Source organism: Nesoenas mayeri (genome assembly GCF_963082525.1).
Source record: "Nesoenas mayeri genome assembly, chromosome: 3".
NCBI classification, from domain to species: domain Eukaryota; kingdom Metazoa; phylum Chordata; class Aves; order Columbiformes; family Columbidae; genus Nesoenas; species Nesoenas mayeri.
This window is the reverse complement of record NC_137544.1, coordinates 25782475-25808384: the sequence shown is the minus strand read 5'-3', so window position 1 is coordinate 25808384 and position 25910 is coordinate 25782475. Positions and strand designations below refer to the sequence as shown.

Below are 25910 nucleotides of genomic sequence, written 5' to 3'. Positions count from 1 at the left end.
TCACTTACAGGAATGAGTATGTACTACCAAGTACATTGCACATGTAAGAAAATAGTCAAAAAAGAAAGGCAGGGACATAAGACAGAGGAGACCCTGGAAATAATGGAGGTGCATGAAAATCAGTGTTTCAAAACCTCCCCTACTTCATGGTACAGCAAAGGCAATACTAAAATGGAGAGGGCAGTCCTCAACAGAGGCTCCTGTTGGTTTTTCGAAATAAGTGGGATAATCTTGTATTTGCAATAGTCCATTGCAACAGAGTAGTATTTTTTACAAGACTGCCATTAGCAGACCTGGATAGTTTATACCTAAGACAGTGACAGAATTCTCTGCTCTGATGGTGGTCATTTTTAATTAAACTTTTGAGTATCCGGGAAATTACGTTTATGTCTAATATTAAAAAAACAGCTTGATGACCAAGCTGGCTGCTCAGCCTGCCTTCTGAAAGGAAAACCAACACAAAAATCACTGAATAAAGGCTAATTATATATTTAGAGAAGGGCAAGTGGTAAAAAAATATATATTTTCAAATATTGCTTACTTCATCCTTTTTCAAGATTACAGCTTTTATATTCAAGTTCCTACGTGTGATTAAGAGTCATTAATAGACATATGAGGTGCAGACACTTAAGGACTGATTAATAGCCATCTGTTTACACCAGTTGTCCTGTGAAAACATTTTAATCGCATATGAGTATTTCTAGTAGCTTGTAGGACTCCATCATATTAAAGATGTTCATATTATTGTCACAAAAGTGCATGCATCCCCCTTCACTCCCTTAATTCTTTCATTCTCCCTTCCTCTGCCTCCCGTCCTCCTTCAAGAACTTCAAACTTAGTTAAATTTAAGATTGGGAAAAAAAAAAAAGATTTTGGATACTGAATGTGGGCTTAAAATGGGTTCTTACGCATTTTATGCAAACTTTAAAAGATGTCACTTTTTATTACATATTTTATGACCGTATTGTTATGATAGTCACAATAAAGCTTTTGTTTCTTGCTACAGATGCTATATGCTTCACTGCCACTAATTTCAAACCTTATAGATGTAGCTAATTCTGTTTAAGAAGCTCAATTCAGTATGGTCATATTCTAATATGGTCAGAGCAAACGAGAAATATACAGAATCCAGGCTGTTTAAAATTCCTGGTCACAGGTCAGAGATGGGTCAGTATGAAGGAAATCCAACAATCCTCCTGTATAAATAGAAGAGGATGAACAATGAGAAGTTTCCTCAATGTTTATCACAGACAAATTCTCTATTCACACCATATGTATCTTTAATTGTTTTTCCAGTTCAGCTACATGACAAAATGCATTTATAAGTAAAAATACCATGCCTGGAAAAATACCTATATTTATGTTGCTAAAAAAAGTAGCAGAAATTATGTCAGATCACTATTCTGCAATATGTATTACAGACATCATGTTTGCCTGCATATGTCCGTATAGTGTATAATTACATCTGGACGCCAAGTAAACAACCCAACCAGATGACTGTAATTATTTATTTTTTTAAACAAGGTGCCACTTGAGCAGGAACCTTCACTGATACTCAGAAGCAGCGGGTTACACCACCTGCTTATAGAGCAGCTACAGCTAATGGTGCAACATGTTGCTAATGACTGCATGCTGGCAGGCTGCATTTCAATTTCACCTATTTTAAAGACAGGTTGTGAAACTAATTAATTAATTATTGTCTGCAAATTATGTTGAGATCCTCAGGTGAAATCCATTACCTTGGCATGCTAGATTATTTATTACAGATTAGGTGAAAAAGGAAAAAATAATTGCCGACTAGTCTGAAAGCAGCAGAATGTCCTAAAGATCAGAAAAGATTAATCTAGTTAATAGGTAATTATGTGAAGCTTTTCAGGAAGAAAACAAATTCAAATTTTTATGCACATTACCATGTGGAGCAAGATGGCTGAAAGAGTAGAAAAGCAATTAAAAAACCCTTGCTCAAATCTCCTGTGAAGCAAACTGAAATGAAGCAGATAAGTAATTCTACAATTCTTGTAGACCCCAGTGGAGTGGATAGTGAATTGGAACTAAATAAGGTAGTAAACAATATTTAATTCCTGGATCAAGTACAACATAAAAAAAAACCCACCAAAAAACAGAAAGCAAAACAAAACAGAAAAACCCACCAAAACCAAAGCCTAAAACAAACAAACAAAAAGAGAGAAATTACAAGTTAAGTTATTACTAGTTGAAAGAGGTACAATTTCAGTCATTATACTATGCTTTAAAATATTGTATTTTTAAAAAAAAGATTTCAATTTTAAAGCCTTCTAAAAGCTTTTTAAGATAAACCTGACAGTTCTTGTTCAAAGGTCAATCTTACATATATAGTAAGACATTTGGGAGAGTAGTAAGTCAATGGATATTAAAGGAAATTAATAGAAACAAGTTTAAAAATGAAAATAAACATTTATTTCTTATTTCTTTCTGCCAAGTTTTTTGCTAAACTGATGTTTTAGTCTCTATGTGAGCTGAATTTTTAATAACCAGTTTTGTCAGACAGCAACAAGCCATACAGCTTAATAATGATCTTGGTGACGCTTTGTTTTTTTGTACATGCAGTTATCATCAGCTTTCACTGATCTCCATACAGCTCCTCAACAAGGCCACAAGTGAAGTATTAATTCATCATTTGCAATTAGATAACGCAATTATGCAAAATCACAGAAAGATTATTTGGTCTTTGTGATAAAGTCAGATCAGATAATCATAATAATTGTTATCTAGTAGTCTTTCCATTTAAATGTAAAAATGTATTAGTAATATTTAAAAGTTTATTCAATATATTGATAATATTTTCTTGAATCAGAGTCCTAGGCCACCCCCAGGATGCCCCTGGGGAGGAGCAGACATAGGGCTGGGCTGCAGGACAGAGTTCTGCGATCCAGACTCCATTGCCTCAGCCACAGACGGGCACTGCCATCCCGTGCTCATGCTGCTCCGCTCTTGCTTCTCATCTTCACAAGGATAATGCAAAGCCCTCATTCATGAATGAATAAAATGAACAGCTATTCAAATAAATGAGTTATCAGCATGCAAGTAACCGAACTCTTTATACTCAACTGAGCTAGTGACCAACATGGTAAGTTAATAGGGTTTTATTAATGGTTTGAAGGGAAACATGTTATCACAAGTCTTCAACTGTACAACCTCACGTATGTGAGATCATTAATTACCCTTTCTACAAAATATTCCTCCTGACGTGCATCACATGGCAGTTCACACACACACAAGCCATCTGGGTAATGATAATCAGAGATGTAATCATGAAGCCTGCTGCACATCTGCAAGAAATGCAAAGACTCCACTAGGGCAAGGGAGTCTCTTCCAGAATATCACAGCAGGTACCCTGATTTAAGAAAGGAGGAAGAAAAGTGGCCTATAAATAATGGGGTCAGACTTTTTAGCAGGGCCTGTTATGACAGGACAAGGGGTAACGGCTTTAAACTAAAAGACAGGAGATTCAGGCTTGACCATAAGGATGGTAAAACACTGGCACAAGTTGCCCAGAGAGGTGGTAGATGCTCCATCCCTGGAGACATTCAAAGCCAGGCTGGATGGGGCTCTGAGCAACCTGATCTGTTTGAAGATGTCCCTGCTTATTGCAGGGGGGTTAGACTAACTTGACTTTTGAAGGTCCCTTCCAACCCAAACTATTCTATGACTCTATGATGAAAAGAAAATGAGCCTCACAGGCACCCACTGCAGCTCTTCAGTCGCTTTCTTTGAGAGGTTCTGTTTGTGCCAGTGAGGCCCTTGCAGCCACAAAACATTCCCATGCTGAATAAATGTGTACCTCAGGGGTATATACTCTAACAAATGTGAGGAGATGAAAATTCACTAGTTTTGCTATTAAAAACAGAACCTGTCTAATCGTAAGGAACAAAAGGTAGAAACACCACTGACCAAACTACCCATAGGCTTATATTAAGACACACTCTATTGGAAAATTTGCTCTTGAAAAATGTGCCAAGCATGCTAATAGCTTAATATAGTGTATGACTTGAGTTCCTTGAAATAAGGATGGAGACGAGAACTTGCAATACCTCTGTGGAGTAGAAGTGAAAATTTTATTCCAAGAACACTTTGGAAAACAACTGTCTTTAAATGCAAACTAGCACCTTTGAAATAAGCATTTGCTCTTATGAAGTACCTCTCTAATCTCAGGAAAGATCTCCCCTTGGGTAACCTGCCCAGTCCAAATTCCTGCCAGTAAAGCTCTCTGTACCAGACTGTGAATATGTGCTCACCTAGAAACCATGTCTGCTGTAACGCAATGAGTACACGTGCATGTAGAGGATTGCACGCATTTATATGCACATTGACTGAAAAAGAAGTATTTACCTCCTTCCTTTAGATAAAAAAATTCAAATCATTGACAAAAGTGTGGAAAAAACATCATTTGTTTCAGGTGTAATAACAGGATGGCTTTCACCCTTTTTTCTTGCTCACTTAAAAATGTGTCCAGCTTTTGCTGTTCTTCAGAGTCTCTCCTTGTCATTCTGAACCTGCTCACAGGTGTCGGTGCAGTTCGCATTCACTAGAGAGATGAGATGCAGCTGTCAGGAAGGAATTTTTCAGGGAGTTTATAACTTTGGGTCAACTGTGACCAGTAGTTGCTAATTAAAAGACACTCCAGTCTCTCATCAATCATATAAAATATAATATACATTATCTTAATTGACATGGGAACAATTTTTGCAATGAAACAAGAGTCAGGTATGCAACAGATAAGACTTTCATGACATCTACGTGGGTGACAGAACATTCACTGAAATGCAACCTAAACTAGAAAGTGTACTTCGAATGAACACGAAAAAACATGTATTCTTGTTTCTCACAGCCGCACAGAGGAATGCTGTGAGAAAATGTAACAGCAGAACATGGGCAGATATTGGAGAAGCAAACAACTCTTTGCCTTGTATTTGCATATGACTGAAATATTTCTGCTTGAACACTCACTTGTCCCATCAACAAGAACAAACATACACATAAAAAAGTTTTAAACCATTAGAATCACCCAAGAAAGTGGACTCCAGCTTAAGCTCTTGCAACTGTGTTCACTACCCCTAATACATGAGGACTCCAAACTACGTATGTCTTCACACATCCCTCTGAGCTAATATTCATATTTGTAGCGGAGGAGCCTGTGTCCTAAGAGGAATTTGTATACAAGTCTTCCAAGTCCTAAAACCAGTGCTTTTAATCACAAGACTTATAACCAGCAAAAATAAAAGGATACAAAGAATGTTATTTTTTTAAAGGACGTAAAAGGTCTTTGAATTTATACAAACGCATGGAGCTAGAAAAGCATGTGAATCACTCCAAAAAAAGAGCATTTAATCTAGTTTAAAACTTACTGAAGCCTGCCACTTCTCTGTCATAAAAGACTTGGAAAAATAACCAGAAAAAAAAAAAGGGCAACTTTTTGAATTGCTTTTTCATGACTTACAATAACACTTCAGTACATATGGAAAACTTTTAATATGAAAGCACAAACCGTCTCATAAATGTGGGAATAACATTATTACATCTATTTTTATCTGGGAAACTGAAAATATATAGGGTGTGTGCACGTGCTTGTCACACCGCTCTCCTGCGCAGGGACATCTGAGTCAGCCCATGGCTAATTAGTTTTGTGACTGGAAACAGTCTAGTCAGGCTGATGTGATGCTTTGGGAAGGTGAAAACACCCTGCTGCTTGTCAGTCTCCTCACTGCACTTTACCCTGCCATGCGAACAAATCCTCAGAGGCTAATGCCCTGTATTTACAGAGACGCTGAGCATCCCAAAGTCCCTCTGAAAGCAATCCCTGCAGCTACTCAGCAGCCTGAGCTGAGCCTCACCCTCCAGTCCCATATTTAAAATTCTCTGCACCTTCTCTTTTGGCTGACTGTCATGTTGAGTGATGAGATACACAAGCAGGAAGTTCAGGCTGCCTTGGTCTGGTCATGGGCTTCTTCAAGTAAATTCCATCATTTAGAGAAAAGTGATCATACAAAAAAAAAAACCCAAAAAACTGATCTCCTGAACAATTACGAATTAGTTACCCAGACGTGCTGACTGTAAGGCTAGCACCCAAGTGTTTTAAGGTCAGATTTATTCTTAGTAGCAGCTCTTTGAAGATGCAACAGTGCCAGACTTGTGCAGGGACTCAGATTTCATTATCATAATGGTCCCTTCTGGCACCAAAATCTCTGAATCTCCTGGTTTTATTAACCTCAGCTGATTTTGCAGTCTGGAAATAGCTGCAAAGATGAAAAGAGAGGGTCCACAAATCTGATAACAAGCTATGAGTTTTTAAAGGATACAAATATTGATTATTGTTTGCCCAGCCATTTTCCAAATTAATTTCCAATGAAATTAATTAGAAAACTCTATTTCAAATGGAAAGCAATGCCAGTGCCCATGGAGAGCACAGGCAAACACAGAACAAGCAGCAGCATGAAATCAAGAAGACGACTGATTTATACAAAAAAATCATATTCATTAAAATATCAGAATTGCAGCTAGTCTTCGGGGAGGGGGGAAAGATCACAGCTACATGAACGAGCTGAAAACTAAAGCCTTATTGCTGGGATTTTGAGGGGAACAAACCTGTAGTGTGGGGAGTCTCACTGGATGCAGTGCTAAAGGTTCATTCTCTTCAAAATCCCAGGCATAAAGCACCCAAGAGCATGCAAAAACTGCAAATGAAACACTGAGGAACATTTGGCAACTTGAAAACAAATGAAACATTTAATTTGAGAATTTCTTGGTTTTGTGGTTCAGGGAAAATATGAGAAAGGAAGGAAAAAGAGTGTATAGTTTATTAACATTAAAATCCGTCCTGGACAACGTGCAGACCTTCAGGAGCCAAGGACAACTTCGAAATCAATTAAAAATATCCTAAGTGAAATGCCATTCTCAGTTTTCCTAATGTGTTAATTTAGTTAAATATGTTAATAGTTAACATGAAAGAATGTTCACATACATATATTCATAGGTATTTTGCATTTCAGCCTATGTGGTGCAACATTTACTGTGGCAGCTTCTGACAGTAAACTTTTCAATGAAATTCCAGTGTGTGCGTGCATATTTATTCCTATAAATATAATGTAACCTGTTTACACAGATAATTTGAAAAGTATTTAATGTCACTTTTTCCCTTTTTTATAAGTAAATAGAATTCCCCTATTGGGTTTATATAGTTTATAGTAACAAGACTGACCAACCATGTTGCTTTACGTTTTACTATTTCAAGCTAAAATCCCATCCAGAGCCACAGAGAAGCAATTTAACACCAAAACCAGAAGAGATCAATGCCTGTCACTTACATTGCAATTGTTATGGACTTTATTCAGAGCTAATAAAAAATTTATATACTATGATGGGAAAATATAATTCAGCATATTTTTTAGTTTAACTCAGCACTATAGGATTTAGGGAAAATGGAAGAATTTAGTAAAAAAAAAAAAAAGAAATATAGTCCAAGATCATTTTTAATTTATATGTTAAGATACATACCATATTTTTTAAAATTTTCCTCCCTAGGGAAATAACTCAAAGCTTGGTCAAAGCGATTTTTTGGCGTGATTTCCAAACAGAAGAATATTTAGTGTAATTATCAGTAACATCTCCACTGTTCACAGAACTATGTTAGGACAGCAATGATAGGTCAGCAATGCCTCCAACAGGCACCAAAACATTTTTTTGTACTTCTGTGCCTAAGCTTTGTGACACACATTCAGCCAAGACTGGTCAAAGAGTTGGACAAAATTTAGATCTCTTAAGGAAGAACTTGAACTGAGCTCCATTTCCTTTTGCATTCATTAAACTGTGAATCCCCATAGAAACTGTATGAAAACAAGCAGTTTTGAGTAAGTTCCATTTGGGTTTTTAAAACTAGAAACTCTGTGTGAACATCAGGGTGAACTGAAATGTAGTCAACAAATTCTTGTTACTTCTGAGTAGCTTTAAAATGAGACAGAGATATTTCTGTATTTGGAATTAAATTGCCACACTTTTATTTCTAATTCAGTGTGGATTTTCACATTGTATAATGCTATATAACTGTGCGGCTAAAATGTTTCAGTCAATGTACTTTGCTGGAAATGCCCCAAAAAAATCTTCAAACATCTGGCTTTTTGTGTTCTTCTCAAACTCATCACATCCTATGGAAAAAAAATCTGTCAAAGATAATCTTTTACTTCTGATTTCAAATATACTACTCAGGCTGATAACTTCAATGTCTGCACTGAAGTACTATTGTTACAAATTTCAGCTATTAGATCTTTTCTGTTTTCTAAATAACTGTATTTTTGTTACACATAGTCTACTACCTTAAAAACAGAGAGCTGGGTTAGGCACTAGAGAGTAACAGATTACATTGAAATGCTTTCTTCTTTAACTTCTTATCTCAAGAGGGACTACTTTGTATAATTAAACGCAGTGAGTCACCTCCTGAGATCGTATAAGCAATGTCTCTCCACAGAATTCAGCAGATGATGAAATTCTGATCCCTAGGATTTTTTGAAACACCACTAACAAAATTCAAAATAATTATGCATATCTATGTACACACAATTTTGTATCAGCATAATTGTCCACGAGACAGTTTCTCAAGGTGTTTTGTTTTGTTGTTGTTGGGTGGGTTTTTTTGTTTATATTTGTATGTGTGTGTGTTTGGTTGGTTGTTCGTTAGTTTTTGTTTGTTTGTTTTTATTTAAGAATATGCAGCACTTAAAAAACAAAGTCCATCAAATATTTTGGACAGCTCTCCCATAATAACAAAATTCCAGACGTTCACTTCTTACCGTTTTTTTTTTTTCATTTTTCTTGCTTGCATGTCAGCATGCATGAGAAAGCACATGTGTGCTTTTAATACATATTTTGCAATCATTTCTAAAGCCTTAGGAGTACAAATCGAGAAATTTCTCTATGGAGTTTTCCTGGCAGTGTATTTGAGCTCAGTAAGCACATGTAATGTGGCAGAAGATAATGAAGCCTCTATCCCCGCTACAAACTCTCAAAGTTTGCTAGCAGAGAACTCCATCATTTTGGTTCAGGCCATTTATACAAAGTTAGAGGGAAAAAAAAAAAGTTATTTGATAGACATTCTAGATCAGCAAAAACTATTCTTACTGTTTATGCATCAACATGATAAATTAGTTTTGTTCTTGAATTTCTTGTTAAGGAACCAGCCTGTCTTCCATAACGTTCACATGTACGTCCATTCCTTTGGGTTAGACTTCTGTGGGACCTGAGCTTGCATGGGCATGCTGGGGTCAGTAAATGAGAACTGAGTGCTGGAACAGCATCCTAGGAAGGGAAAACCTTCCACCAATTTCACTGCCTTGCTTGAGTTTCAGATACTCAGTTCTTCAACGCAGTTTTTCTTTTGAATTAAAAAAATTACAGGAGTCTGCTTGGACACGTTATACTTTTTTTAGTTGCTCACAGTGGATGGAGATACATGCTCATTTTGTACTACAAGTTTACCACGGCAGGATTTAAGAGAAAGCGATAATTTAAATATTTAAAATCAGATTTTTAACGATACGTGGTCAGAACCCTAGGTGTCAATCCCGCAAACATATATGTATGTTAATTTAATGGAACCTCTTGTGTACAGATAGTGTAGTATTTAAATCCTCTCAGAATTAGGGATCTAATTTTGTTTCAAGAAGCAAAAAAAAGCTTCTTCTTTGAACAAGTAATATTTTTTCCTCTCTCTGCCCCTTACTAAATACCTATGACATTTCTTTTCAGGTTTCATTAATGTATTGTTTGACAAAAACAGATGAAAATCAGTTGTGTATGCAAGTAATTTTTGTAATTAAATAGGCTATTGGAATTTCCGATACATTAATGCTCTACGTTTAACCGTCATCCTTGTTGCCAAGAGTTCAATTTATTGCAAAAAAAAACAGAGGGCAAATCAGATATTTCTATTCAGAAAATATACCTCCTCCAACATTTAATCAGAAACCTGCCAATAAAATTGAGCTATTTGACTTGAAATTCAAAAGCATTGCTGTATTTCTTATATCATGACTATGGTTTACCACTTCTTACTGGGAGAGATAAGGAAAAGATTCAAACTCCCCACTGCAAGCACTGGCTTCAGGTGTGCTGACTGACACCCTCCAAAGCATTCATGTTTCTTTATGACCTATGAGGGAGCTCATATTCCCATATCACACCAGGCACTGCATCCAAGAAAGATGCTGAAAGTACCTAAAGCGGGCAGTAAATACCTCTGGCTGAGGTGCACAGAATCACAGAATGTTCGGGATTGGAAGGGACCTTGAAAGATCATCTAGTCCAATCCTCCTGTGGGAGCAGGAACACCTAGATGGGGTTACACAGGAAGGTGTCCAGGTGGGTTTTGACTGCCTCCAGAGAACGAGACTCCACAACCCCCTGGGCAGCCTGTTCCAGTGCTCTGTCACCCTCACTGTGAAGAAGTTTCTTCTCATATTTAAGTGCAACCTCCTGTGTTGCAGTTTGTATTTGTGCCCCTTGTCCTACTGTTGGTTGTCACTGAGAAGAGCCTGGCTCCATCCTTGTGACACTCACCCTTTATATATTTATAAACATTAATGAGGTCACCCCTCAGTCTCCTCCAAGCTAAAGAGACCCAGCTCCCTCAGCCCTTCCTCATAAGGGAGGTGCTCCACTCCCTTAATCATCTTCGTAGCTCTGCACTGGACTCTCTCAAGCAGTTCCCTGTCCTTCTGGAACTGAGGGGCCCAGAACTGGAAACAGCACATCTTTTCCTTCCTTTTTACTCCTCCAAAAAGCATGCAGACCCCTGGCCTTGCAAGGCTCTGACGTTCACACAGAAGAGTTTCCTGGAGTCTCAAGAGCCCATTGCAAAGACACTGTTTAACTCCTCTGAGTTTCAAGTCAAAGCACTGAGACCTTTCTTGGGACAGAAATCCTGTAACAGGAAATTGTAATCCTGTATCACAGCACTTCAGATCTGGACTGCACTTCCATCATTAAATTCAACTTATGCATAAGAAATCAAATAATCTTGTTAATTAGATTTCTGGTGCAAGTGTCTTTCTGTCAGCAAGCCTAGAAATTGTGAATGAAATAGATAATGATATTACTGAAAAAATAACTATTACAGCTACTGTGTAAGTAACTATTTCTGCATTATTTAATGCCTGTCAATCATGTAATATGTCAGCCTAGTAAACACAGAGCACTAAGACATGAAATAAGGAGATAGCAAACAAATAAACAAATAGAAGAATCATTCATAATTCACGGTTTCATCTCTATGCTTAATTTTTTCACTTCAAAAGTATCTCCTTTCACCAAAATATTTTTGTTACATTGTAAAGCAGCTTTCTGTAGATTTGTAACAGTACATACTACTGAAAGAGCTGGATCTGTTGATGGCTGATATGTTTAGGCCCATCCTCAGCAAAGACAGGTTACAGATCTCTATCAACCAGACACTGTGCAGCCACATATACCTGTCTATTATTTAAAAGAAACCCACACCCTTGACAGTGACTTTTCAGGCAATTATTACATGCCTGCGCTAATCCACTATCAGGCAGTGCCAAGAAATTATCAGAACAGCAGATAGCTTCAGATAATATGGTGCTCTGTCATGCTGGATGGAGATCTGGCTGCTTTGACAGGCAGTATCCTGTTGGCATTTGAGGGAAATAAGATTTGCTGACTGACACTGTCACTTCTGTTCGCTGCCTCTGATGTCTCTGATCAGGAGGCACAGCTCACTAGCAGTGAATTCTGCACAGCTTAAAAAGGGCTGTCCCTTGGTAGGCATTTCTTGAGAAAGGTCCAGAGAATCAGCAGGCACTTACTCTTCTTACGTGCTGGTTATTTCATCTCATCCTCATTTTTATTTCTGGCTTATTGAGCATCAAAAGCCTAGCAGGAAAACACTAACTACAATACCATCTGTGGGCTGATGCCACTCAGATTCACCTGAATTACAATGTGTTGTCTAGTGCTTTACCTAGTGCTTAAACCATAATAAAGGGAGCTTATTGAGCTGAAGTGCAGCCTGTTTGGCAAAAAGTGCCTGCAGCTCCAGGAAACAGCATGAAAATAAGGGTGAGATGTTATATCTGCTGTTGTTTGAACTGAAGGCACACCCATTTGCCTACCTGAATGCACAATCCTGTGCTACTCTTTTAGCCTGATTGCAAGTGGATGAAGCAGATATCAAAGTTTTCTTTTCATCTCTATGAGGTTCGGTGCATAACTTCTCATATTATCCTATCGCCCAGCTTCATCTTCTTCAACAGGGTTGCTGGCAGAAGTGAAAAGGCCTGAGGAGATCTGGTGCTGCAGTTAGCAAAAACCCCCGGATGAAAGACGCAGCACAGAACTTTTCTGAAGGCAGCTTCATGCCCACACACCTTGCTGAGGAGAGCAGGGGTCGGCGTGGAACCTGGTGTTGAGGAATCTTGTTCTGGTTCCCTTGGGTCTTACAGCCAGGCAGTGCAAGCACTCCAGACCAAGAGACAGAACTAGTTAGGATAATCTGCTCTTAACTAAGGTATGAGAACACCCTGTGTATGTCATGAAGATACACCCTCTTTATCTGAAGATAAGAAAGGACTTTATGCTTTTACAAATATTTCTGAAAAGTAAGCACTATAAAGCTATAGTCATATACAAATGCAAACTTTTTTCTGAGAAGTACTGATGTTCCTCAGAAATCAGTTTTCATAACTATAACACTAAACGCACGACTATGATTTTTATCAACTAAAAAGCACAAAGACGAGAAAATAAAAACTTGTTATTTGGTCTCTACTTTCTCTGAGTACTGTTTGCTAACATAAATACTCTAAGGCTTTTGGTTCAGAATTGTATCTCTTTTTAAATCGTGACATATACTAACTTAATGCTTTGTGGCTCAGTGTTCTCATCTGTAAAACTGCACACACTTTGGTCATATTCTTTGATGATAAAGGATAAAGGAGAGTATGTAATTTCGGAATCTACTGTTTATAATGCAGTAGTGGTATGTCTGTACTGGCTGGCACTGATCAGGAAGACCAAAACACCAGAAAACTATATGATATACAGACATACAACAAAACATAATGTTTCCAGCTTAAGAAAACAAACACCCAGGATATCGGAAAAGATCACAGAATCACAGAATGTTAGGGATTGGAAGGGGCCTCAAAAGATCATCTAGTCCAATCCCCCTGTCGGAGCAGGAACACCTAGAGGAGGCTACAAGATCGCAGAATCATAGAATCGACTGGGTTGGAAGAGACCTCAGAGATCATCAAGTCCAACCCTTGGTCCAGCTCCAGTCCATGTACTAGATCATGGGACTAAGTGCCATGTCCAATCTCAGTTTAAAAACCTCCAGGGATGGTGAGTCCACCACCTCCCTGGGCAGCCATTCCAATGCCTGACCACTCTCTCTGTAAAGAATTTCTTTCTAATATCCAGCCTAAATTTCCCCTGGCAGAGTTTAAGCCCATGCCCCCTTGTCCTATTGCTGACTGCCTGGGAGAAGAGACCATGATGTCAAACAAAGGCAAGGAAAGCAAAGATGGCTAGTTTGGTTGCTTTCACTTCTATATTTGTAATGCGAATAACACTACAGTAAATTCAACTGGCTTACTGATCAGTGGACCATATACTGAAAAATTATTCACTTTGTTGATCAAGGAAGCCATGGGTTTGTCTTTTTATTTATTTTGAACAGCTCTATTGAGGTGAGTCATTTTATGGATGTCTGCAGATCCTACTATAAAGTATTCAGCTCAATGCCAGTTACACCCTGTTATTGTTTTGATGGCCATCATTTCTTTCCTCTCTAAGATAAATCAGGGTAGGATTTTTAAGAGTAAACACCCTTAGAGGTCTCAGGCATGCAGACACCATTTTTGAAAATGCAGACCTTAACTTTTATTGTACAGAATAGAACCTCTTTATTAGAAAATGGTTACAGACATACTTTATCAACAGGCTAAATGGAAAGGCATGATCGCACTGGTATCAAAGGCAAGGTCTGCACTTCTTTTAAAGAGGTAAATACCAAAGTGTACTTTGACTCCTCTACCATCTGCACTTGAATACGTGCAGTACTCCTCTGGGAAAATAATACAGTGAATTGTCCTGAAATAATTACAAGTGAGGTAGATACTTGTACTCAGATCTGATATATAAGGAAACTTAATACACATAACTTGGTGGCATTCAATCCTGCTCCTTCCAAACAGGAGACTGGGAAATTCTGAACTGGCAGCTCTCCTTGGATTTTTGTGCTTTTTGTTTTGCTCCGTGTCAGCAGTTCTCCACTTTCCATGTAGTTTCTATCATACTGTATTACACAAATACTGCTGCAGTATTGCAAGTGTCTGTGTACCAAACTATGCTCACGTATAGTAAAATATTTTAGTTTCCAAATTCTCATTACATGACAAACAAATTTAAAGTTTAAGATCACCCAAAATGTGTCCCCCACCCCCAGAGCATCACTGGCTATGTTGGAAAGCTACTAGAGATCAAAAGCTATGCTAAAACTGCAAGAGATCAAAAACAGCCTATGGCAATATGAATATGAGGTGATTAAGCCTGTAGTTCTTCAGGCAAGATTGTTCCTTGGCTGAAAAAAAAATAATAGGAAAACTCAGATCTCCTGAGGATAGGAATTCAGAGGAACGAAAATAGTACTTCAACATTATCTGGTTTTGTTTTTGACAAGCAAGTAAAGGAGAGGGATGAAACCCAAGTACATTGGACTGGGCACTGAAAGAAGAATTCTGCCGGGGCAAAATTATTTTAAACCAATGAGTTTGTATTTGTAGCATATTTTTGCCTACAGTCACCTCAGCACATTGTAGTACAAAGTTATTTTAGAATATGATAAAGAATATTTTAATCTACTGAATGTGCAAAAAGTGTAATTGACTTTTTAACAGCACTTTTGTTTTAACTGACAAAGACTTATGTCAATGAGAGAAAAGGTTTTAATGAAAAAATATTGCTACAAAGCATATGTGTATGCATACTTCCTATATACATGTGAATGGGACAGACATTAATAAACACATACAGCTTCCTGCAAGATCTGGCCTTTCATTTTCCATATTATATTTTTAAATCTATCATGGATGTTTGATATTTTGATAGCGCATCAGCACAGTTGTGACATTAAAATACCAATACCTATAAATTAGGTAATTCTATCTTTTAATATGAGTACTGATGACCTCTAAATAGTCTTGTAAACCTTTGACCTGATGGAAACCTGTGAGTAAAAATCCTGCATAACTGATTAAAAATTACTTTATCAGATTCCCACACCCCAGGCTCACCCTACCTTGCTTTTCAGTTTTAGGTCCTTCCCAACCAAGAGGGAAGGCTATCAGGAAAAATTGTTGGTATTACGTGTAGAGCAACTATGTACAAGAAATGTATTTCACACAAGTCCCAGGCATTCCAGATTATAGAAGTGCTTGCAGACGTCCCATGGCCGGCTGCCCTCGGTCTGCATTATGAGTGCTCTGCTGTGACTGTGCTGCGACCGCCCTTACGGGATGGCAGAGGGAGCAGGGGACAGGCAAGTGAAATGATGTAAGGACTCTAAAGGCAAATCTGAGCATATAAAATACTTGAAATGATTATGTGTTGTGAGCACACAACAACAAATTGATACCAAGTCACACAATAATAGCACCAAGAGCAAGACACATGTCCTGTTCTAATGCATGGCATGTGCCCTGTGATTAGAAAAGCTGGGATGTGACTTCACTGTCTGTAATAAATCTATCAAAAGCTAGAAGTCATGTTTCGCCTGGAAACTCCACGCATGACTGACATGCTGGTTTTCAACCATCAGGAAGTCATTTCACAGAAAGTGGCTAGAAGTGAATGGTAAATGCACCCTTCAGCACAGCAGCTGAACCAAAAAGCACCTGCTGAAATACTGGCGGGGTAGAATTTTTTGGCAGGAAAATGTTGCCTATACATCTTCAGCTGAGAACTGAGTCTTTCTATGTGTTACATTCAGCTTAAAATATATCCATTGTTTATCAGACACTCTACAGACCATATAGAAAACTTTTAAGTGGGATGACTATTACATTTATCTATTCCCTTTCCCTGAATTAAGCAGATTGCTGTAGCTTTTATGAACAAAAAAAAATGCAGCCCCTCTCCCTCGTCTGCTTGGACTGCTGCAATTAATGAGCTCAGATAAGCATTGCCAAAAACATGATACATTATTGTTATTCCAGTGTGTGTTCAAATTATATTTAAAATAGTTGGTTGAGAATATTGTTGAGAGAGTGAAAAAAGATTGCTCAACACACCCATATTCTACAAATTTCTTTCTATATAGAAACATCACTCTTCATACAGGCATGCAGAGAATTTGATGTTCTTTCACACTAGACTGCAGCCAGAACTAGATCATTATTACTGCATTATACACATGACAAAATGAGATCACTAGTGAATAATAATTTTGTCTGTAATAAACAACCTTTCGTTCTCTCCTGAAACAAAACAAAAAGGAAAAAAAAAACCTCACCCAAACTGGAAGAAAATATTTTCCTTTTTATACGATTGTAAAATGAGTCAATTGGATTTGTTTATTTGCCTAGGTTCACTGCTCTAGAAGATAACACAAGCATCTCTCACAAGAATTCAGTCCTTTTTGACTTACTAAAGGTCTACCTACAGTGGGTTCAGCAAGACCTAAAAACAAATTACACTTGTTTACAGTGTAACTTAATTCTTTCACAAGGATCCAAGTTTTGCAATAATTTCTCACATTAAAAAGCGCAATCATGAGTAATTCTGCAAAAACAACTGCCTTTTTTGAGTTTCCAAAATGATAACAAGCTAACCATCTCAAGTTCTGAATACAAATAAGATTTTTAAAAGTCTCACAACTATCACTGATTTTATGAAGCCAAGTTTAAGACTGCTAATCTCTTTGAATAAAACAAAATCAGTGAAAAGTATTGCATGTTTGTCGAATAGCATGCAACTTCTTACATTCCATCAGAAATTCCCTAAAGTATGTCAGGGAAGTCTTTCAGTATTTCCTGGCTTGTGCTGCAAACCAGTAATCCTTGAGTTGCCTAAACAATGTGGTTCTTTAAAAAACATGTTTGAATTCTCTCCAGGAAGAGCTGGTCCTTATGTGGATATCAATCCGAAAGACTCAGAGCTTTGCATTCTCTTTAAAACTATGTAGGAATGTCTCGGTGGTGGATAGAGGAATCCAGTTAATGAAGTAAGAGAAAAACACACTGCCAGAAGGACCCTTTGGTGCTCTGTCCTGCCCCTTCCCTGTTGCCTCACCCTGTCAATCATACCTGAGAAGACAGCACGAGTTGTTTCTTGTACACATTTACAAGCTTCATAACTGACAGTTTTGAGGCAACTCTTATGAAAATTCACAGAGGGAAAGGATACTTAATTATCGAAGTCTGTGTGCTACTTGATATAATAGTAAGAAGAGGAAGTTTCACATTAACCTGATGCAGATGAGTAATCTTCTTGATACTATTTCCCAGATGAATAATCTTCTCAGAAAAAACTGCTAAACATTATCAGTTGTGGTTCAGACAGCCAAGCGAGATGAGTCAGGCTGTAGGAGCACCTCAAGCTTCAGAGAAGCCGGAAACCTGCCAGTGATTAAAGGTAGAAGCCTCCAAAACACACAAGAAATAAGGCTACTGGCTTGTTTGCAAAAGTCCGTCCATCATTAAGGTCAGACAGACCTTGCAGTGCTTTTTCCCTGCATGGTTATATCAACATCTGCAAAAGACTCATGTCTCCCCAGTTGACACAGTCACGCCAAACAACCTCCTTGTATGAACACAGGTTATGTTGACAGAAGAGCGTGGCTGGCAACCGTATCATTTGGAGATGAGGTTTAGTTATACCAACAGTAAACCCATTTTGTTGACATGTTAGGTTTGACCTAAGGCACTCTGCTAACATCACACCTATCCCACAGGAGTGCTCTAGTGTAGACGAATATAATGCCATCTTATTTATGATACAGTTCTTCTACTCTAATATAAGAAATATATATCACAAGAATGGATTCATGTCCTTAAAATGGTTAAAATCTAGGATTTAATAATATTGATCTTTTTCTGTAAGAAAAACTCTATTGTTATATCGACTGTACTTACAATGAAGGTGACATATAATTTTTATGAATATTATGAATTTACACAAGATTTTCTTACGACACTTTTTCATAGTCACTATTTTTAGTCTAGTGTAGCTAAGCCTTAAAATGTATTTTCCTCTTTCATCAGGAAAAATCACTGTCAGCAAGCAAGTTGCTTAATGTTGTTTACAACACGTATTCTTAAGGTCAAAATTAACATATGTAATAGTCATTTTAACAACTGACACTGTGATGCATCAAGCATGAAAGAGGTCAAGAGTAAGTCTACTAATGTCATCTTAACCTTATGTATCTCCAAATATTCAAAAGAAGCTAGGTTTCAATTGGCTCAGTCTCCTTCATGAATATTTGGGCTAGTATACACACATAAATACAAATCGAATGGGTTCCTTCATGTGATGAATCAGTGCAGAAAAATTCTCTGCTTGCCCTTGTAGAAGCTGGTTTCCTACTGCACTGAGTGTTCGGGTAGCACAGGGAAATCAGTGCCTGAACTCAGGCACTCATGTTTAGTGCTTAAAGTTTGGTGGTATGAATATGCTCACCTCCGACTGTCTCTATTTTCCCACAGAAGTTTGCTGAAATTCCCATAGATTTTGCTTAGAGCTGTATTGGTTTAATGCGATTTGCTGAAGAACTTGTTTATTCTTTACAGGTTTCTGTTTTTCATGTGTAACCTTTTCCTATTTCCTTTGAATATTCTCATAAGACTACACATCTCGACTACTACATAACAAAGAACCTTGTTTAGTATAACTACATTTTTATATGTGGCTTAGGAGAAGTAGGTTAGCCTGTTTACAATGTGTTTGCCTGCTGTAAGCATGTTTTAAATACCTTGATTTACCTTACTTAGAAATCCTTTAAACTTTTCTATACATCTGCAGACAGAAGAGGCTGAACAACACTATGTCTTTTAGATTTAATTGCTGCTTCCTGAAGCAACCAAACCATATCACTGTATCAAAAGTGTTATGGTTGTTGCTGTTGAGGTTGTTCTGATCAACTAAACAAACCTTTCATCTGTGAGATTTGACAGTGACACATACATAACATCCTCTTTATAGGAGCACCACAAGCACATTAGAGAGCCAAAACACTATGCACTCAACCCTTTTTCCAAAGAGGGGAAAGAATCACACCTAATTTTTCTCCATAGCTGCATTCAGAGGAGGGATACTCCTTAAAATAGCATTTCACAAGGCAGCACCACCAGCTAAGAGAGCTGTCGGAAAGGGACTGGGCTGCATGTAGCCAGCCAGCTAGGCATAAAAAGCGTGGGAACTGACTGGAAACAGCCTTTCTTCATGGCATTTCGAGACCTTGCAGCAAAACTGAACTAGTCTTGGCAATAGAGTTAACTGTGGTTTTGTGTTTTCCCTTAGAGTAGATACATTGGTAGCTCAGGAGCTGAAGTTGAAAAGTATCTGGGGCATGTCACAGTCAAGTCTTTCTACATACAGAAGCAGAAAACACCATATCTACCTCTGAAAGGGACAAAGAGGGAGAGAAGTAGTTCATTCTCCTCTTCCTTGAGTATACAATCATTCTAGACTGTAAACTGCAGGATAAAAGGCCTAGTGATAACTGTTATGGCAACAAATCATATGCTTTATCTAAATAGAGGAGAGACATTGTAAAAGAGACGTTGTCCTCCCCTTCCCTGCCCCTTTCAGTTCATTTCTATTGCACACATTTACAGGTATGTTTCAGCCACTGAAGTATTTATGGATGCACTGGAGCTAGAGCCCATCCTACTGATTAAAAACCTGGAGGGTCACACAGAACCCAATTTATTTCACGGGGAAGAAAGGGGAGGATGATGTACTTGCCAAAAATACTTCTGAAACCTGATCACATCTGTTTAAAAAGGTAACATGGCCCAGGGTCAAGCAGATTTGCAAGCTTGGTGTTTCTTTAAAATCAACACTGGCAAGCAAAAGGTGGTTTGTGCATACAGCACCCTGCCGCTGAGGTGGAAGCCAGGTGTGCCTTAGGAAACTCAATATGTAAGTGCCCCTAAGTGGAGACAAGTACATTTGGAGAACGTCCACATTTCTTATGAATTAGTCATTAGTCAGAAATGAAGGTAAGGTACCCAACTAAGACCTATTTCCTTGTTGCCTAAACATTTTGTTTTCTTCTGAGCTCTCTTTAATATTTTCTAACTAATTTCTGCAAGGACAGTTGGCATGGAAAATCACAAAACCTGGGACTCTCCAGGTACATGAGTCAGATGTACACCAAGGTGTTATTTTCTTATAACAACTGGCTACCATATCAAACTGATGCATGTTCCCACTGATGGACATGAGAAACCTTATGATACATCCTGAAGTTATATAGAATTGTATCACTTGAGGTATATTCAGCTGAGGTCAAAGAAAAGGTGCACTGATTATCTACAAACTTCTCATGAACTGGCCAGCATTACAGTAAAATAGTAATTATTCTTCATTAATCCCTCCAATTAATCCCTGATCCCTTGTAAATAAGGTTAATAGTATTGGTGCATGTGCTACTAAGGGACCGACCTCAGTCTGGGAAAACTTTTCCATTTTAATTGTTAGCAGCCAGACTGTTTTCTTCTTGACAGGAAAAAAAAAAAAAGCCTCTAATAAAACACCAACTACATTATTATTGCCATTTTTTTCCCCTTAATATTATTTTTCATGTTTACCTTTCTTGCATCTCGTATCAGCTTCCGAATAGTTTCCTTTATGGTGTAAGGCTGTGCTCGTGGAGGATGAAAAAGCAGATCAATATTCGTGCCACCAGAAATTCCAGGCATCAGGTAGGGCCAGCCTAAGTCAAGATTTGGAGCTTCCACATCTGATTCAATGGGCCAGTAGGTTCCCGAGGAAGAGGTGTCATCAATGGCATGGTTAGAGGAATAAACTGTGTTTTGGGGAAGTTTGTGAACATTGTTCAAAATATAATCAATTTCCTCATCTGCTAGGAACTCTGAACATCTCTCCTTGGAAAGAAATTCTTTGTAGGCTTCTAAACCTCCTTCAATTAGAGCATCAATAGCTACTCGGTACCATTCTTTGTAGTGAGGTTCAATATAGTTGTCTGATCTGCATTCATCATGTAAAGACGATAGCAAAGATGAAGTTTCCATTTTCACATATATTTTGCATAAAGTCTCTTAAACTTCCATTTATGAGCTGACGAAATGTATCTGTAATGAGAAAATTGAAAAAAAAAAAAACAAACACCAACAATTAGAATGTTTCTAGAGATCTATGACATATACACACATACTATTCAAAATAATTTTCTGGTAATGTTGCTTTAAGTTTTTCTAGCACCTTCCAAGAATTCAAAAATATTTTTTAAAGGCTCGTGGACTAATATTGCCAAATGAATGTTAAAGAGCTAGACAAAGAGCTTCTTCTACATAAGGCAAAACTAAGCACATAATTAAAGGATTTGATGAAGTTCTTACATTAAAAGCTACAGCAGAGCTCATAATACACTGAAGATCTCTACCAGTAACACCAATACATACCCAACATGTGTTCCAATATGCTACCATAGGTTGTTTCAAAACTCTTTACAACTGACAGGGTTCAGAGAAACACTTCAGAAAGCAATTATATTTCCTACTTTTTGATGCATTAATCTTTCTCTTCAACTCATTCCTTTTCTCTGGCTTCTTTGAAGCCACAGTCATTCAGGTCCTTCTCCTTATCTCTCTGTTCTCCCATGTTGATCTAATCCATCTGTTGCTCCCAAGCAGAACCAGCCTACCTCATTTCAGTGAGTTATGAGGAACTCCAGAAAGATTTCTCCTCCCACATCTGGGATCAAACTCTGAATCAGCAATCTGATGTCTAGTTTCCACCCTTTTCATTCCTTCTGCCAAAAGGAGTGGCTGCTTTAATCTTACCTTTTTTTTTTTTTTTCCAAAACATTAATAATAAGTTGTTTACTGCTGATGATTTATAAATTCATTCTTACCATCTTCTTATTTCATTTAGCAAAAGCTAAGCATGTTGGTTCCTGCTGTAACAACTTGGGATTTAAGGAAGAGAGAGGACAAATGGCCAACGTTTCTTCCTTCACGTTTGTGCAACCCTACAGGACTACAGCAACTCCACCATTCGCCTAAAACCTAAACTGCAATGAACTTCTGCAGGGGGCAGGTAAGCCACGAAAAATAACAAAAAGGGTGGTGGGGGACGGATTTTCATGAGAGTGTTGGTGTAAAATAGAAAGATGATACATGGTAGCAGTGTTTAATCTGTCAGGTCTACTGCATGAAGCTTAAAACAGCAGAAGTAGGACAGACATCCAAGGAAGGCAGAATAGTTACAAAATGCATACACAAAGTATATCTTGAAAGTTTCCCTACAAGCCAAATTAATAGCATGGCAGTATAATAGCAAGGAATAGTGCTACGGGGTTCTCATTTCACTTACTGGCCTACGAACCTCACACAATTCTCTCTCCACATTTCAGATATTTTTGCAAACTGCATTTGATTCCCACTGTCTGCTGGGAACAGTTTCAATCTTGAAAGGAAACGTAAATTAGCTACATTAACTTAAAGGGATGAAAATCAAAATCTCCATACACTACTGATACTCCAAAGTCCAATTAAATGTTCAATTAAACCAAGATTTCTGAGGAACTTGGGAAGTCTGAGGTTAAAAAAAAGACCAAGAAAGAAAAATCCAGATCTGAGGCTGGCATCAGCATGTCATATGAAATAATTCCATTTGAATCCTGTCTCTCAGCCAAGTAGCATGGCAGATCTTCCCAGATAGGATTGCTTTCGAGCCTGGGGGAAAGGAGTGTTTCTGGCTGCTTCCAGAGTAGCTTGGTGGTGAACTGGAAAGCAGTAAGTAAAAGGGATCTGACTGCTCTCCCCCAACAGAGAATTACATCTATTCCTGTGACAGATACCCAGGGCTTCACTCTACACTGCTCTCACAGGTAGAAATAAAACATTACAAAACAGGAGTGATGCCATTTCACTTTGCACAGAGGCAGATACAGCCTGTGGTGTGAGGTGACGCAGAACCAAGCACGTGGTGCAGACAAGACAGACCAATTCAAGGTCAAACTCACAACAGTGTAGAATTAACACTTTCACATCAGTGTCCCATGGAAGCCAATCACCTAGGACAGGTTTTCAAGACATTTTAGATAAAGAATTTTAGAATTAAAAACCACTGAGAGAACAAAATGCAGAGTTACTCAGCTGAGCTGTTCTGAAGAGTGTGAACGCTAATACAGGTGACCTTACTGAGAATCCAATCAAAACCCCTTGTAGGGCCTCCAGGACAAGTAACTCTCTAAATGGTGTAGTAAAACAGTCTTCTTATGACATTCAAGACTAGATCAGATTTTACAAAGGCAAATGAAATACATTTCTAAAATTCTTACAACTTTGGAAGGGATACACTTCTAAAATAGGAATTTTTCCATCAATTTCATATATACAGTTGAGAAAGACCTAAGTGTTTATTTCAAAAGCTTGTCTAAATTCCTTTTTTCTTCTTCTCACTCTTTCCTTTGAAAGTAATATAGGGGAACAGGACTATACTTAATACGTAAAGTTGTGCAATATAAAATATTGAATATCATGAACAAGTAAAAGGCAAAAAAAGATTGCATGTGTGTGCTGGCTCATATGCTTTTTTTTCTTTTCTTTGGTTATTTTGATTTTTTTAATAGTATAGTATCTTGTTTGACTTTTCATTGACATCAATGAATGAATAGATTGTGGCATAAGTCAAAAGCAGTAACTTGTGCTCAGACTTATGCTGAAAGCAGGGTATAAATGTAGCATAATCTTGGAAAGGTGTGACTTCTAATGTAGTGTCTTCCAAACAACAATAGTTATTTTACAATGAACATCTTTGATGTTGATCTTTGATTTACAAGTGCTGTTTATAAAAGAAGCTTAAAGCAGTGCACATTTATTTAAGCAAGTAAATGTAGAATCTGCCAGCATGGAAATAAATCACAGAACAGATGAGACAAATGAAAAAATTTTAATTTTGGTTTTTGGAATTAAGGACATCAGCATGTGATTCATTCATGAGAAGAAACAAAAGCAAACTCCTGAATTAAAATGATGGCTTCAGGTATATTTGACAAAAGCTCTAAATGTCTTGATACGGGTATTTTCGTCCTTAGAAGCTAAGAGCTATTTTACAGGAAATGAAAATAGTATCATTTTGGATAGAGGCAGAGGTTTAGACAAAAGTCTAAAATAAACTTCTTGGTGTCTTCTTCAACTGTGTACAATGATTTCTGCATAATCAACTTGATTCTTCAAAGAATCCTCCTCAGGTCAACAATTCTATTAGCAAGGTTGTGCAGAATGAGGCCCATCTCTGGAGGCTTCCAGAGCTTGATCAGACTCCATGTACATGACTACAAATTTTACCAGCACCAGGAAAGCTACTTTTCATCCTCTATGAAATAACCTTGGCTGTTAATCCCAGCCAACTGTATGAACCATCTTCTGTGCTTGGAAACAGGGATCAAGTACTTAAAACTTTTTTATGAAGTACCATTAAGGGGCTTAGATTGAATTTAAACTCCAATGCAGCTGCTAAAACTGGATCTTTTGCTGAAGAACACAAGTTCTGAATCCTGCACTGATGTGATCTTGTCCTTCTGTTAACAACATGCTTGGACCTTTCCAGTGCCATTATCAGGAACCCAGCAAGAAGAGAGCTTTTTCTTTGAAAGAAGAGTAAATGTGCCTTTTTGCAGAAAGATACAGAGGGTATCCCAGCTTACACAGAAGCAGCAGATGACAAATGACCACTGAAGAAAATGATGCAGCGTTCTGCCGTGCTTCCAGGAGCACAGTCCTCCAGGCTAGAGGTAGAGACAAGCAGCTTCCCTGCCTTACTAATATTCTCCCTATTCAGCAACTTTGGGGAGCAGCTCTAATCTCAGGCTTGTACAGCCAGTCCTTGGCCAGGCCCTGGTGGTCTCCTCAGGACGTCCTTATCTCTTTTCCAAAGAAAAAATGATTGCTTTGACAGTTTCTGCATAAAGTTTCAACCTTGACACCTCAGTTAAGGGAAATTTAAGCCGCAGGAACATCTTGTCGCAGGTCTCTCTCTCAGGTATGTTTTTTTGGGGTATCCACCTGAGCACCTCCAACCCACGGCTGTGCTGAGGAGCCTCCCCACTGCTTAATGGCCTGGTGTGACCAGCCTTTCACAGAATAAACAGGCGTTTTATGACAGCTGCCTCCCACCAACCTTTGTACTGAAAAGTTCTATCAGGAACAAATAAGAATTACCTACATTAAGGCAATTATTTAATTATTAATGAAATTACAGGATTTTCTGTGGATGCAAAGGGCATCAAATTCAAGCCAAAAAAAACAACACTGCAAGCGTTCCTGCTTCTTTTTTTCTTTTTGTTGTTGTTGTTGTTTTGTTGTTGTTATTGTTGTTGTTGTTTTGGTTTTTTGTTAAACCAGAAAGTTAACTTTTCAGGCAAAACGGCGGCAAGCAGCTGGCACCGCCACGTGCTCGGGCACGCCTCAGCCTTGAGGACACCGCATGGGTGTCACCCCCGGCCACGGTCGGGCCGTAACGCCCCGCCGGACCCCGGCCCCGGAGGGAGCGCGGCGGGGGAGCCCGTCCCCAAGAGCCACCGACCCCGCCCGGCCCTTCTCCCGCCGCCGCTCTCCACCGCTCAGCGCCGGCTCCCGTCGGGTGCCCGCAGCAGCAGCCCCACCGCCTCC

General features: G+C 38.3%; 1 protein-coding gene across 1 annotated transcript in view; it reads right to left on the bottom strand.

Moving 5' to 3' along the window:
- The window catches only part of FAM83B (family with sequence similarity 83 member B), a gene marked incomplete at its 3' end in the record, with an annotated part of 45400 nt that extends 23706 nt beyond the window's left edge, over nt 1–21694 (bottom strand). The window contains exon 1 of the mRNA XM_080342774.1: nt 20862–21694. Coding sequence (XP_080198900.1) covers nt 20862–21305 — 444 coding nt within the window. The 5' untranslated portion in view covers nt 21306–21694. The remainder of the gene's footprint in view (nt 1–20861) is intronic.
- Between the last annotated feature and the right edge of the window lie 4216 nt (nt 21695–25910).